This window comes from Malus domestica, chromosome 05 (assembly GCF_042453785.1).
Source record: "Malus domestica chromosome 05, GDT2T_hap1".
Taxonomy (NCBI): domain Eukaryota; kingdom Viridiplantae; phylum Streptophyta; class Magnoliopsida; order Rosales; family Rosaceae; genus Malus; species Malus domestica.
The window spans coordinates 6,739,819-6,754,565 of NC_091665.1; the positions used below are offsets into that span (position 1 = coordinate 6,739,819).

General features: G+C 37.4%; 2 protein-coding genes across 2 annotated transcripts; one reads left to right on the top strand and one right to left on the bottom strand.

Annotated features, from left to right (window-relative positions):
- The first annotated feature begins 1,270 nt into the window (after positions 1 to 1,270).
- LOC103443903 (somatic embryogenesis receptor kinase 2) lies at positions 1,271 to 9,113 on the top strand. Its single transcript, XM_008382804.4, has 11 exons — positions 1,271 to 1,833; positions 2,646 to 2,778; positions 2,877 to 2,948; positions 5,091 to 5,234; positions 5,878 to 5,949; positions 6,051 to 6,122; positions 6,207 to 6,319; positions 6,841 to 6,972; positions 7,048 to 7,389; positions 7,602 to 7,996; positions 8,540 to 9,113. Exons 1-11 carry the CDS (start codon positions 1,743 to 1,745, stop codon positions 8,852 to 8,854), a joined length of 1,881 nt encoding a protein of 626 aa, XP_008381026.3. The 5' UTR covers positions 1,271 to 1,742; the 3' UTR covers positions 8,855 to 9,113.
- A 790-nt stretch (positions 9,114 to 9,903) lies between these two features.
- On the bottom strand, positions 9,904 to 10,942 carry LOC103443904 (ATP synthase subunit delta, chloroplastic). Its single transcript, XM_008382805.4, has one exon. The coding sequence runs from the start codon at positions 10,803 to 10,805 to the stop codon at positions 10,044 to 10,046; it is 762 nt and encodes a 253-aa protein (XP_008381027.1). The 5' UTR covers positions 10,806 to 10,942; the 3' UTR covers positions 9,904 to 10,043.
- Between the last annotated feature and the right edge of the window lie 3,805 nt (positions 10,943 to 14,747).

The window sequence follows — 14,747 nt, forward strand, 5'->3', positions numbered from 1 at the left end:
ACCTAGGGAGATTACCAATCCTTTGAAGCATGAGATTCAAAGTGTGAGTGGCACATGATGTCCAAAATATGTTTGGCCTCTTTTTCTTCATCACGTTGCCCATCGCCATATTGTTAGAGCATTATCGGTCACTACTTGAACTACATTTTCAAGCCCAATTTTCAACACACTTGTCAACATATTCAAAGATGTATTCCCCGGTGTGTGCTTCACTAGAGCATTCCTTATAACAAACAAATATGGTGTGCCTTCCTTGCAATTGACATACAAATTTATTACGGTTCTTTTTTTGGGTCACTCCAAGCATTGATCATGATTGAGCAATCATTCAAAGTGCACTCTTCTTCATGATTCTTGAAAATGTAAGAACATAAAGGAAATTAAATATCCAACAACAAAGTAATAACCTAAAGAAATGCTAAGCACAAGAGATAAGGAACGTTTACACCTATTCCTTGCAAACTCTCTTGCTAGTCAAGCAAGTTTTGCTAGTTGCTGAAGTGCTTTGGAATGAAGTATTCTTAAAAGAAATCAATACTTAAAACATAAATACAATTGCAGATGTGCTGAACTACAAAAGGAACTTAAAAAAGGTAGGCTACAAAATTTTAAAGTCTTTTTGTGTTGTGAGTTGAGCGTCCTTATGTTTTATCTTTCAGCTACTTTATATAGAACAAACTTATCATTTAGTGTAATCTTATTACTCTCGAAGTAATTCTCTTTACTCCAAGTTATTTATCCGACTACTGACAAACACTACTTTATCGTAAACTTTTCAAAGCCCATTTTTAGTTTTATCTTAGCATGTTTCCTTTCTTTTCATTTTTTACCTAGGTAGGTTAAATCAAGACCTGGTTGCCACAAAGAGGAAAACACTGTCAGGGATACATAGAGCCTAATAATTCCAACGTGCATAAATACTGTGACACAATACAAAAGTGTACAACAACTCAGAATCCAGAAGAAAATAAAAAAATAATAGTAATGTCGTAATCAAATAAAATTGTGTTGTAATACGACTGCTCGGCTTCACTTCACTTCCTTGATGATCAAATAAAATTACGTGTTGGACCGAATCAGAGGTGGCTAATGATGTGGGCCCCCACGTACTCAAGCCCAGGATTTGACTGAGAAACGGGGTTGCCCTGCCCACGGTCACGTCCCTTTCCACGATACGAGCGCGAAGGCGTTTTGAGTCTGCCACCGGGCACCGGTCAGCACTGTTCGGGCAGCTCTCCTCTACCGGCCTTTTGCACTCTCACTCCACACTCTCTCTCTCACTCATCGCTCTCTGTGTGTCCGCACGCCTCACTCAAAAAAAGCGGAATTAGAAAAAGAAAAAAAAAATTAAAAAACAAAGAGAGAGAGAGAGAGAGAGATAACTATTAAGAAATAAGAATCCCACGCAAATGCTGAGAGGAGAGGGAGAGGGAGCAAAAGGGGAGGTTTGGCGAAAAGGGTAGCAGAGAAAGCGAATGGAATGGTTGCAAATCTGTGAATTTTTTTTTTTAATTGGTGGGTTGTTTTTGTTGGTGAGATCTTAGGGTTTTGATCTTGGTAGAGTGGGTGATTTTTGTGATTTGGGGAAGTGGGTAATGGTGGGTTTGTTGTTAGGGTGAGATTTGTGAGCTGGGATTTGGTAATCTGAGTGAGTTGGGGTGGGTTTGGGGGGTTTCTGGGATGGTGTGTTTGGGGGTGAGAAACCATTTGGATCTGAGACTTGTAAAAAGCAAGTGAGAGAAATGGAGAGAAGGGTTGGGAATTCAGTTTGTCTCTGGTTGATCTTGGTAGCTCATCCACTATGGATGACAATGGTGCTTGCTAATATGGAAGGTCTGTGCTTGTTTGCTTTCTTCAGCTAGCTTTACTTTTGCTGATTTTCCTTTTTCTCATTCTTTTTCCTTTATAATTTGTTATCTTTTTAGTACAAAAAATTTAATAAATTTATTTATTTTCTTCATATTATGAATTTCTGGAAATAGGTTGCTGTAAAATTTAATGGGTGGTAGAATTTGGTATGCTTATTTAAACTTAGTCGCTTACCTTGTACTGGGACTTGAAAGCCATTTATGAATCTTGAATACTAGAGTGTTTTCTTAAGCTTTCAATTTGCTTTGAAAACTATTAAATATAATGAAGTGTAAGTTGAACTTTAATGTGATAAAGCCTTGAAGAATCGTACTATTTTACGGCTTGTATTGGTGTTTCAGTTGCTACAATTGATATTAAGTGCCATTATTTGATTTCCCAGTTATGGCCTTTTGATGTGTGATTTCTGTGTAAAACCTCTTATCTATTTTGTAAGTCATATGAGTCAATAAGACTTTGAGGGTAGTAGTTGCCTTCCGTAGTTAATGAAGTGTTGTACCCACAGAACTTTATGATTGTAAACCTGAATTCAATCATATGTTTCTGCTTGTGATCAATTGTGAGGCTTAAATTTTGCCTTGCACATCAAGTCCCACAAATTTGTATCTCTATGGATTATATGTTTTTTCTGCATGATGGTTTTATATTTCGTTCTTGATATTCTAGAATGGCGTGCTCTTCAAAATTCAAACTTTATGGTCTGATAGGTTACCACTATCTAGTGTGTTTATGGCTTGTGGTCCGCAACTAATTGCTTTTCTTGTTTTTTCAAACAGGCGATGCCTTGCATAATCTAAGGACCAACTTGGAGGACCCCAACAATGTCCTGCAAAGTTGGGATCCTACTCTTGTGAACCCTTGTACGTGGTTTCATGTTACATGCAACAATGAAAATAGCGTCATAAGAGTGTATGTTTTCTCAGTCCTGACATCTTTAAAGAACTTGCTTTTGCATCACTCCCTTTCAGAAGAATACTCTTCATGATTTGTTATATGTGTAATCTCAGTGATCTTGGAAACGCAGCCTTGTCTGGTCAACTTGTTCCGCAGCTTGGCCTTCTCAAGAATTTACAGTATTTGTAAGTTACTTTGTAGTTTAATTCTGCGCTGTTGCTTTCATTCTTTTCCTAAGTATTGTTTGTCCTAGTGTAGTTATACTCATTCCATTTGCTTTAATACATAGTTATTTGATTGTAATGCATATGAAAGAATGTAGTTATCAGCTTAGCGCCATGGTGGAGCCTAGGCCATGGGCTATCAGGTTGTTGGGGGCACTATATTCTCTCCATTTGGAAGACCTTTCGTTGAGCTACTTCACTGGCAATACTAATACCTTGAATTAGGGTCATGGTTGTCAGATTGGTTAGCAAACTTGATGTGCAAATACAGTTACGTCAAATAAACGTAAATCAAGCACTATGATGGTGAAGAACTTAGCCTGCTCTTTGAATTTTTTCTAGTTCAGTTAGATGTACTGGTATCTATTTAACAGAAGGACTTAAAGTTATGAGAGTTTGAGAAGTATTAACAGTAAGTAGTAGGCCCTTAAACCTTGACTACGAAGGTTGGTGATGGGTTGGGGCTTACTTTAAAGAAAAAGGTGGCATTGTGTTGGGATAGGCCTTCATTTAGATTTTGTTATAAAAGTAAAGGTAAACAAAATGAGGTTTCCCAAGTTGATGAGTACAGTTAAGTTATTGCAAATTATTCTACTCAATCTCAAAAGTATCTTTAAAATGACATGGACGTAGAAATGCTTTCATTATATGGGCAAAACCGATCTACTTTAATAGATCATATGGATGTAGAAAAGGCTTACGATTGAAAATTAAACATTTTCGCATAGAAGATGTCAAACATGTATTGAAAATTCTAGAAATATAAAAGCATTTCGAATAAATTTTTACGAGTTATTTACTTCTTTTTTTCTAAAGTTTTGTCTAAACAGATAAAAATTCGTTTTGAATCTTGAATCTTTAGCACAATCCATATATTCTGATAGGTCCAAAATTTAATTTAATAGATGAATCTATAGGGAAAATTCACTTTGAAGCAACTATTCCCTAGACACACATGTCATTATGTACTTTTTTTTTATTTCACAGTTGAATCAATTCAACCATATGATGGTTGATAGTTAGACGAACTTATGGAGCACAGCTTGTTGATAATATAAAGCAAGCCTCATGATTGCATACTGCATAGGATAATGTAAATAGCTAATCATTTCAGAGTATAGACATGGGCGGGGGAAGCAAGTGCAAGCTTTTTGATCAGCCAACCTGTTCTTGCCCAGTTAGCAGGATAACATATGTGGTTGCATTCATCATTTGCAGAATCACACTTATTGTCCTTATGAGCACTCGTGTTGTCTATTTTAAAGGAGGTTTTTCTATGACTACTAGAACTTGTATATTTTATACCTGGATGAAAAGTAAACCAAACCAGATATTGACATGAGCTGCAAAATATACAACCTTTTGTAATCAAGTTGAGGCCAGTTTAGATCAACCCAAAATTGTAATATATTTATTGATTTAGACTTTTGTAGCAAGCTTCTATCAGAAACTTTGAAAGTTCTTTGTCACAGTTCTGGTAGCTCGCCATTTCTGAACAATGAGATGTGGCTCCATGTAGAGATCTTTCCCCTATTGGTAGTCAAGTTTTATTTAGTTCACAGTATTTAAGTCCCCTATGTATTTGTGGGAATGTCCTCAAATTTGTCATCGAACATTCGTTCAGTGTTTGCGAAATTGTTAACTGGTTTTTTGTTTTTGGTTGCTTTTCATCCTGATCAAAAATATTGTTTGTCAGTAGCTGTGTACTATGATATTAGACTAGTTTCAGTGATAGCTTACTTGTTACAGTGGATAAAATTTGCATGCTATTATTTATGTACAACTTTATATTTGATTTTGGGATTATCTTCTGCCCATTCTTTGAGATGTTTGTTGCAGCTGATCCTTGGGGGAAAGCCATATTGTAATAACATCTTTGTATGCCCAGACCCAGACCCGAAGGAAATGATTGGGTTCTTTTGGCAGATTATCTGGAAATAACTTATTAATACTATCTAACATTGTTATTTTTTTCTTGGCGTACACGCTTTAAGATCACAATCTAGATTTTTCATATCATTTGTTTGCCTGAACCATCTGATAGTATTGCACAGTTTTCCTAAACTATCTTTTAAACTTATCTTTTTCTTTCCTTTATGATAGGGAACTCTACAGTAATAACATAAGTGGACCAATTCCTAGGGAACTGGGGAACCTAACCAGCTTGGTGAGCTTGGATCTTTATTTGAATAGTTTTTCAGGTCCAATCCCAGACACCTTGGGCAAGCTGTCAAAACTACGATTCCTGTGGGTATACTTATCTTTTACCTTATTTCTTTAATGCCCATATTGTAGACATAAGTACCATGTCATGCATGTTTGGCTTGTATTCTGAAGCCTCATGACCTAACAATGATTGAAAGAAATATTTATTTGCCTGGAAAAATACAATTATATTTTGTAAATATTTATTATTTCATCTTGGTAAATGGAAGAAAGGAAAATAATATATGCCATGATACTTTGAAATGAGCTGCTTCACATTTAAGATTCTAAATTTGGATTTGAAAAGGTACATTCAGTGATAAAATAACAAATCCATGCACTTCATTTGTAGATGAAGCAAAATAAAGGTTTAGGGTTCCGTGAGCATAGAAAATCCCTGGGATGTTGATTGTATAAACGAGCCTAAGTTCAATCTTTGTGGGCCTTCACGAACACAAACATATATCAAATCAGGTGGTGTTATAAAATCATCATAATTATATTATACAAACAAGTGTACAAACATTTCATTCCAAACATATATAAAACATTGTGCTTGTGCTGTTCTGTTAGACTAGCATAAATTATTTATTTTGTTGTCTATTATTGATTCAAATGAGGAATATTCGTTGATTGATTGTTGATCTTACCATGTATTTTCTTGAAATCCTTTGTGCAAGGATAGGCGGCTTAACAACAACAGCTTGGCAGGTCCGATTCCCATGTCATTGACTAATATCTCTTCACTTCAAGTACTGTGAGTGCCAATCTGACCCCAGTCTCTCACACACGTCACATCTCATGTTTAGTATTGTTCATTGCAAGATTCTATGCTCTGATATTGCTTTCAAAATGCAGGGATCTATCAAATAATGGTCTTTCAGGAGTAGTTCCAGACAATGGCTCCTTTTCTTTATTCACTCCCATAAGGTTTCTTGTTAATGTACAAACTTTTCTTGCATTTTCTGACTCTATTGTTGACGATTTCTGATGAATGTTCTCTCCCATTTGCAGTTTTGCTAACAACATGAATCTATGTGGCCCAGTAACTGGTCGCCCCTGCCCAGGATCTCCTCCATTTTCACCTCCCCCACCATTTGTCCCACCACCGCCAATTTCAATACCAGGTAATTCTTCCTGTTGTTGACTATTAGATTTCAGGGGTTCAGGTGATCCATGTAGCATGTTTCTTCCTGAAGCGACAGCATGGCGCTACCTAGTCTTGGCCTAGAATGTTTTAAGTTTTAACATCTATATGTAGCTTGGTTATTATTGTTAAGTTCTCTTGCAAGGAGTTACTAGTTTTGTTTATAGTGGTTGCAATTTTATACATTACTTGGACAGTATTTTTTGTTTTCTTTTTGTTGTACTATTTTTTTTTCTCGATATTTTTCCCTGGTTAAGAATGCGATTGCTGACCTATGGGAGGCTTTATTGCATTCATTCCCTGCAAAGGCGGTCATTGCATATTTAGTTGTTAGATTTCATCATTTTACTTGTGTTCTTGTCGTTCGAGGCTTCCAGAGATTGAATGAACTGCACTATCTTTCTAAATTATAAATATGGTGAAGTGTTTGCATGTAACCTTTTTATTGGCTTATAAAATTGCGAGTGACTGGTATCTAATCTTTATTTCATCTTACATCAGGAGGTAATAGTGCCACTGGGGCTATAGCTGGTGGAGTTGCTGCTGGTGCTGCTTTACTATTTGCTGCCCCTGCAATTGCATTTGCATGGTGGCGCCGGAGGAAGCCACAAGAATTTTTCTTTGATGTACCTGGTTAGTAATTAAACTGAAATATGAATCACTTTCAGTTCAATAGTTTGTTTAAAAACTTACCTTCATCTGTTGCAGCTGAGGAAGATCCTGAAGTACATCTTGGGCAGCTCAAGAGGTTTTCTTTGCGAGAATTACAAGTTGCGACAGATAGTTTTAGTAACAAAAACATTCTGGGGAGAGGTGGATTTGGTAAGGTCTACAAGGGGCGCCTAGCAGATGGTTCTCTAGTCGCTGTGAAAAGACTGAAAGAAGAGCGCACCCCTGGTGGGGAGTTGCAGTTTCAAACTGAAGTAGAGATGATCAGCATGGCTGTGCATCGAAATCTTCTTCGGTTACGTGGGTTCTGTATGACACCAACCGAGCGGTTACTTGTTTATCCTTACATGGCTAATGGGAGTGTTGCCTCATGTTTAAGAGGTATAGCTTCATTGCATTTTAGAAAACTTTTAGGATGATACTCTACTTTGGAAATTTTCTTTGACACATCAATGTGCTGTTTATTTAATTATAACCTGAAAAAAAAAATTAAATTCTTAACCCTGGTTTCCACTTTCTTATTATTTTCTTAATGTATATTGTCCCATTCTATATCCTTGTCATATTCATGCTTTATTTGTGCATTATTCTAGAACGCCCTCCAAACCAACCACCTCTTGATTGGCCAAGTCGGAAGCGAATTGCACTGGGATCTGCAAGGGGTCTTTCTTATTTGCATGATCACTGTGATCCGAAGATTATTCATCGTGATGTCAAAGCTGCGAACATTCTGCTGGATGAGGAGTTTGAGGCTGTTGTTGGGGACTTTGGGTTGGCTAAACTTATGGACTACAAAGACACCCACGTCACTACTGCTGTACGTGGCACAATTGGACATATAGCTCCAGAGTACCTGTCTACTGGGAAGTCATCTGAGAAAACTGATGTTTTCGGATATGGTATCATGCTTCTGGAGCTTATTACTGGTCAAAGGGCTTTTGATCTTGCTCGCCTTGCAAATGATGATGATGTCATGTTGCTTGATTGGGTATGTATCTGTTCCATTATTACTCATTTTTCTGATTTCAATTTGCTTCTGCCGCTGTTGCTGTGATCTGCTGCCGCAGTTGAACATTCTCTTGGACTGTAGCTGTGAAGTTGCATTGTAGCTTTTTATCCCTTGTGTAAACCTGTAGAAACCAACAAGCTGATTTCTTGATAATGATATCCAATCTTAGAATGGAAGTAAGAGCTATTGAGAGAGTATCAGCCTAAGGTAGGGTAGGAATGCTTAAATGAACTTTAAAGAAAGTCTTGAGAATTGCAGTCTGACTAGTTTCCGTATATTTGTGTCGTCTAAGTTCAATCCAGTGTCATATTTGGTATATGTTGAGTCAGATGACAAAAAATTTGTATTTGCTTTGTGGTTTCATATATTTTCCCCATTCATGCGCATGCCTTGCGTAACTCCTCTCTTCTCTTTTGATTTAATTGAGGAATTATCAACAATCTTTGTGGGGCTTCTCCGCATTGCCAAGAGAGACGAATACGAAATTTCTACAACTTCTAACGGAGATGAGTGCTTTTCCAGGTGAAAGGATTACTGAAGGAGAAAAAGCTAGAAATGCTGGTTGATCCTGATCTCCAGAGTAATTATGTGGAGGCTGAGGTAGAGCAGCTAATTCAAGTTGCACTGCTCTGCACACAAGGCTCCCCAATGGACCGGCCTAAGATGTCGGAAGTTGTAAGGATGCTTGAAGGTGATGGGTTGGCAGAAAGATGGGATGAGTGGCAAAAGGTCGAAGTGCTCCGCCAAGAAGTGGAGTTAGCTCCTCACCCAAATTCTGACTGGATTGTTGACTCAACCGAAAATTTGCATGCAGTCGAGTTATCTGGTCCAAGGTGACCTTCGTGCTGTAGACGCTGGTAAAAGGAGGAAGGGAGGAATTATTTTCTACTTAATTTTTTAACCTACATTTTTCTTTCTTTCCGAACGACGATAGCTATCCCGATTAATGTATCTTATAAGTCCATTCTGCATTTTATTCATTACACTTGTGCATATGAGTTGCTTTAGTTAGGTGCAATTTGTATCATCTGCTGCAGTGTGACAAAGCCCTTCATTTATGTATACATATAACAAGCTGTGGCACTTTTAATCTTTATGCTCTCCGTACTTACGTGCGGTCCGGTGTCCGTTTATACGCGGGCAAACCCATCTCGGAATGAGTTCAAGTCCCGTAGTTGCAGCTGAAATTTGCTTTGGATTAATTTAGAATGTTGTTCGCAAACTTCTTGTGAATTTTTGTCATTTGATTCTCTTCAGATCATCCGGTGTGATGACCAGAAGTTGAGGAGGGAAAGTAGGTATTGGACCAATTGATACATGAACTTTCACCCTAATTTACGATTAATTCGGTAACCGAGGTTCACGAATTTTCATCCAAATTTTTGGAAGTTTGATGATATGCACATACATGTGGGTTTTTATTTATTCAAGGTCGTGTACTGAAAATTGCTCTTTTGTGATTGAATATTATAAGTTTGAATCGTAGAAATAATCTTTTTATAAAATAAGAGTAAGGTTGTGTACAAGAGACATTCTTTTCTCTATTATTTAAGCAGAGAGTCTTATTAGCTTTGAGTCATTTTTAAGAACTGAGCTAAGATGTAAAAGTTCAGGACCCACACACTCTTTATTTTTGCCGGTAAATTGAATAATTAAATAGAAACAAGAGACTATGTTAAAGGCAAAATCACCAAACACAATGATTTAAAGGAAAATTAGTGAAAAAAGTTTCAAAATTTTAAGTTTTAAAACAAATGGTAAAATAAATAGTACCAAGCTTTTCGTTAAAGTGAAAAGTACTAATAGCTTTTCGTTAAAGATGCCATGAATTAATCCATTGAGTTCAAGGTTCAAACTAACTAAACCACCCAAAAAAACCTTCAAAATTTGCCTGAATCCATGTCAAACTCCCCAAGAAGAAAGCATACATACATATGACATGTATATATACTCAAAAATATGGTTTTACACATTAACCCAAAAAAATTAAAATTAAAAAAATAAAATATTAAGAGCAAATGTGGAGTTATAAATTGAGCTTAATGTCACCCAAATCAAGCTCCGCCGCAATCTCCTCCAGCTGCTTCTTCACGCTCAAGTCAATAAGCTTGGACCCGGACTGCCCATACCTCACTGTGAACCCCGCCACCAAACTCGGATCAATCTCCGTTTTAATCCTCACATTCTTCGCCCCCGTCAGCTTCTGCACCTGCTTCGCTATCTGCGCCAAGTGCTGCGACTCCAGCTTCACCACCGAGCTCACGATCGCCAACTCCGTGTCCGTTATCTTGTTGTACACCACCTCGAACTCCTTCACGATCTCCTTTATCAGGTCGATGCGCTTGGCGTCCACCAGGATGTTCAGGAAGTTGATCGTGTGCGGCTGCAGCGCCGACGACTTGGCGATGTCGTCCAGCACCTGCCGCTTCTTCTCCAGGTCGATGGTCGGGTTGATGAAGAAGTCGAACACCGACGGCTCGCCAAAGAACTTCTCGATCTTTTCCACGTCGCCGCTGGTAGTTTCGAGGGTATTGTTCGACTTCGCCACGTCGGCTAGCGCGGAGGCGTAGCTGGCGGCGGCGGAGGCGTTCATGCGGGCGCCGAGGGATCCGGAGCCGGTGCGGCGGGCGGTGAGGGTGGAGGCGGAGAGTTTGAGGTGGATGGGGGAGAAGGTGGAGGAGAAGGAGAAGGCGAGAGTGGTGGTTCGCGGGGTGAGGGCGGAGGAGAGTGGTGGGGATGCGGTGGTTTTGGATTGGAGAGAGATTGCGGTGTGTTGGAGGGCAGCCATAGGTGGAATTGGGTGGCTCTCTTCTCTCTTTTTTCTTTTCTGATGATTTGTTGGAAAGAAGTGGCTTGGACCTTTTGGGGATTTAAATGAGGATGGACGGACGGTTGGGATGGGGGAGAAGGAGAGGGATTGACGGTTGAGATGCGATGAGCTTTTATCCGGAATTTGAAGTTCATAGCCACTTATATCTTGAGGAGGAGATACCGAGATAAAGGATTTGACGCGTGGATAACTTTTAAAGGATAGCCTTTATTTTCTATGTTTTATAGGAGAAACTTTTTCTTATTAGAGTTTACACGAGTTAAATTTGATGGAAACTAATGAAAAATGTTTGAAAATTTTGAATTTTAACGATAAGGATAAAATAAAGGGTAAAGTGAATAGTACCAGTATTAATTTTTTTAGTGTAAAAATGTGGTTTTTCGTTAAAGTGAACAGTACCGAAAGTTTTTCATTAAAGTTCCCTAAATTTGTTCGTAAGTGTTTTTAAAATAATATAATGCGTTTTTAGATTACTAAAGTGTTTGCTTTTTTTTTTATGTGCTTGAACGCGCTTTTGGATAAAATTAGAAGTGCATTTAGATTTTAAAATGGAGTAATGTTATTCATACTATGTTTTGTATCATATTTTCATACCATCTTAGAAGGTATTTGATGTGGATAGTCACATCATTTAAGGTGGTATTTGATGTGGATAGCCACATCATTTGAAATAATTAGATTTTTAAATTTAGTTCATTATTTAATAAACTAATAATTAAGAAAAACTAGTTAATTAAATGATGATTGTGATATACGATGAATCTTTCTCATTCCTTTCCTTGGGTTTTGCAAAATTTTCAAATGATGCGACTGTCCACATCAGATGTCACCTAAAGTGGTATAGAAATATGGTATAAAAACATGGTATGAATAACATTACTCTTTAAAATGTATTTGGACTACTTTCTGTTATATACTCTTTTTTTTTTTCACGAGTTATTTCTAATGTTTATCAAAGTATCACTTGTATTTTTATCAAAATATTGATGTGCTTTAATACAACCGCTAAAGCACAATTTCAGCATAAGTGTGTGTTAGACAAGCATTTTCGAATGGCCCTATCACAAATTATTAGTGCAGCATGCGTTGGATATTCTCATTTTTATTCAATTTTCTTTGAATTTTAAGATCCACTTGATCACTATATTGTTTTTATTTTTTAGTATTAACTTTTTGCAACTGAAGAGAAATGAAAAATGACGGTACGAGTGAAGGGAAGAAAAAAAAAATGAATGAAAATAAAATCGTAAAAGTGAAAATAACTTTAAAATAGTTTTTAGGTTTTTGGTGTTTCGGCTTCATTTTGTGTGCATTTTCTTATACGTTATTCTACACTAATTTTTAATGTTAGGTTGGGCTAGCCTTAATGTGTCAAATAATCAAACAATGTGACAGGCACGCATTCTCCGTCCCTGTGTCAACCTCTATGTATTTCTTTTGTATTATTATTTTATATATATCACAATTTATATGCACCCTCAATTAAATAGCTCTTTGTTTTAATTTTGTTTCTCCTTAGACCATCTCCAACCTTTGGCTTAAAACCTAAAATTTTTAGCCTAGAAAATTTAGGTTTTAACCGATAAACAGTTTTTCTATTTCAACCATTCAGGCCTAAAATTTTAGCTCTATATTATTAAAGAATGAATTTAGGCTTTTTTTAAAAACAAAATTATGTAGACTATCGTAAATTAATTTTATAAACATTTTAATCTAAAAATATTTAAATTCCAATAAATATTGAAAAATCACTAAATTGTAAATTAATTTTGAGTTAAATAATTTTTTTTAATTATTTTAGCCATTGGATTTAAATTTGGACTGTTACATTTTTTTTTACCGTTAAATTTAATTATATTCGATCTCAACCGTTTGATTCAATAAATATATAAATATAAAACTAAAATAAAATTGTTTGAATCTAGGCCGTTGGATTAACCACCACCCATTTAAAATGTTTGATAGTCACCCATTCTCCGTCCCTGTGTCACAATTTATATGCACCTTCAATTAAATAGCTCTTTGTTTTAATTTTGTTTCTCCTTAATGTTCTTTTCTAGTGTTCACATTTGTTCTAAAAGAAAGAAGAACGAAAAGGAAGAAAATTTGATTGCGTGACAGATTTCGAGTATATTCTTGTTTTTTATTCATGAAAATTAAAAAACGAAACTTAAACATCATACAATATGTTTATTTTTGCCATCAAGTTCTGCTGTTGCTCCTCTGCTGCCCCCCGCCACGCTTCCGGCACGGCACCCATCACTGCCGTTGCTTCTCCCCTGCCCCCGACCATTACCGTCTGTCCACCAATCCCATTGTTGGTCCCTCTAGCACCGGTTGCTGTTGAGATCCGGTCGGATGGCAACGAGAAGGGGCGGAGGGGCTGGATCTCAACGAGAAAGGGCAAATGACTCCCCTCAAACTTCGTCGGGGAAATGCTCTAGGAGGCTATCCAAGGATAGTCTCCGCTAGATTCCTCGTTATAGTCTTAAGCGTGAGTCTCAGTTCACTACCTATAGTTTTTTGGTTTTGAACATTTTATATATAAGTTTTTTTTCATACATCCGTTAAATTTTTCATTAGAATCTTCATTAACTAATGACGTGACGTTCACATGAATAATAATTGAGATTCACATGCCAATATAAGCCCACGTGAATATTAAAAAATTAAAAACCTAAACTCCTTCCTCTATTCCCCCTCAGCTCTTCTCTTTCCCTCACTTCGAAGCTCCGAACCACTGAACCACCAGCAACCCAAATTCCGGATCAAAATTAACCACACCCCAAACTCAGCCATGGCTTCTCCCTCCTCACAACTCCAAGATCTGCAACTCCCTTTTAAAAGTTTAAAACCATCAGCCCTCATCAGAGGCAACCACACATCCGCCCCATTCTGCTCCCTCTAAACCAAAACCCCAATAGATTTCTTTAAGTTAAAACAATTAAATTTATTTTTTTCGATTTCTATTCCCAAAACAGATAGAAAAAAATTCGTTTGTAGAGAAAAAGGTATATATTTTGCAGAGATAAGACCCCGGGTCAGTGGTGGGTCACGAGTACGGGATGACCGAGACAGCAGGGATCATGCTGTCGTGCGCATGGAAGCCGGAGTGGAACAAACTCCCGGCGATAGAGCAGGCGAGGCTGAAGGCGAGGCAGGGAGTGATGATGATCGGGATAGTGCAGGCGGATGTGGTGAATCCAGATACGGGTCTGGGTGTGAATCGGGACGGGTTGGAAATCAGGGAGATAGTTTTGAGAGGCGGGTGCATGATGCTCGGGTAAGGTAGGGTTGATTTTGATCTGGAGTTTGGTTGGTTGGTGGTTTAGAAGTTAGGAGCTTTGAAGCGAGAGAGAGGATCTGATGGGGAAAAGAGGAAGCGGAATAAAGGAAGGGGCTTTTAGGTTTTTAATTTTTTTAATTTTTAAAGAGTGCTACTAAACCCACCCAGGTCCTATTTTCCCACCCACATGATAATCTCACTCATCATAAAAAATTAAAAAAATAAAATGTTATTTCCCCAACCACCATTATTCCCAAAATAACCATAATATTTTTTTAAATAACACTAATATATCTTTAAATAATATTATAATTAAATAAATAAAAATAGAAAAAATGAAAGAAAATGCAAGACCTAAGAGCTAGACATTTATCATCTCCTTCACACCTATCGTCGCCCTACAAAGACCCCGGACCCCCAAACCACTCTTCTTCCTCATTTTTTGTCAAAACCGCAGATCTCACACTCAATTCTCTTTTTTTCTCCATTGAAGTTTCTCGCCTTCGTCCAGCACATGCTCATTCCTTCCACCAACCTTTCGGCCGATTCTAACCCAAATCTTTCCCAACCTCTTTCCCCCAAAGATATCACACCCCATCCACCATTATTTATTT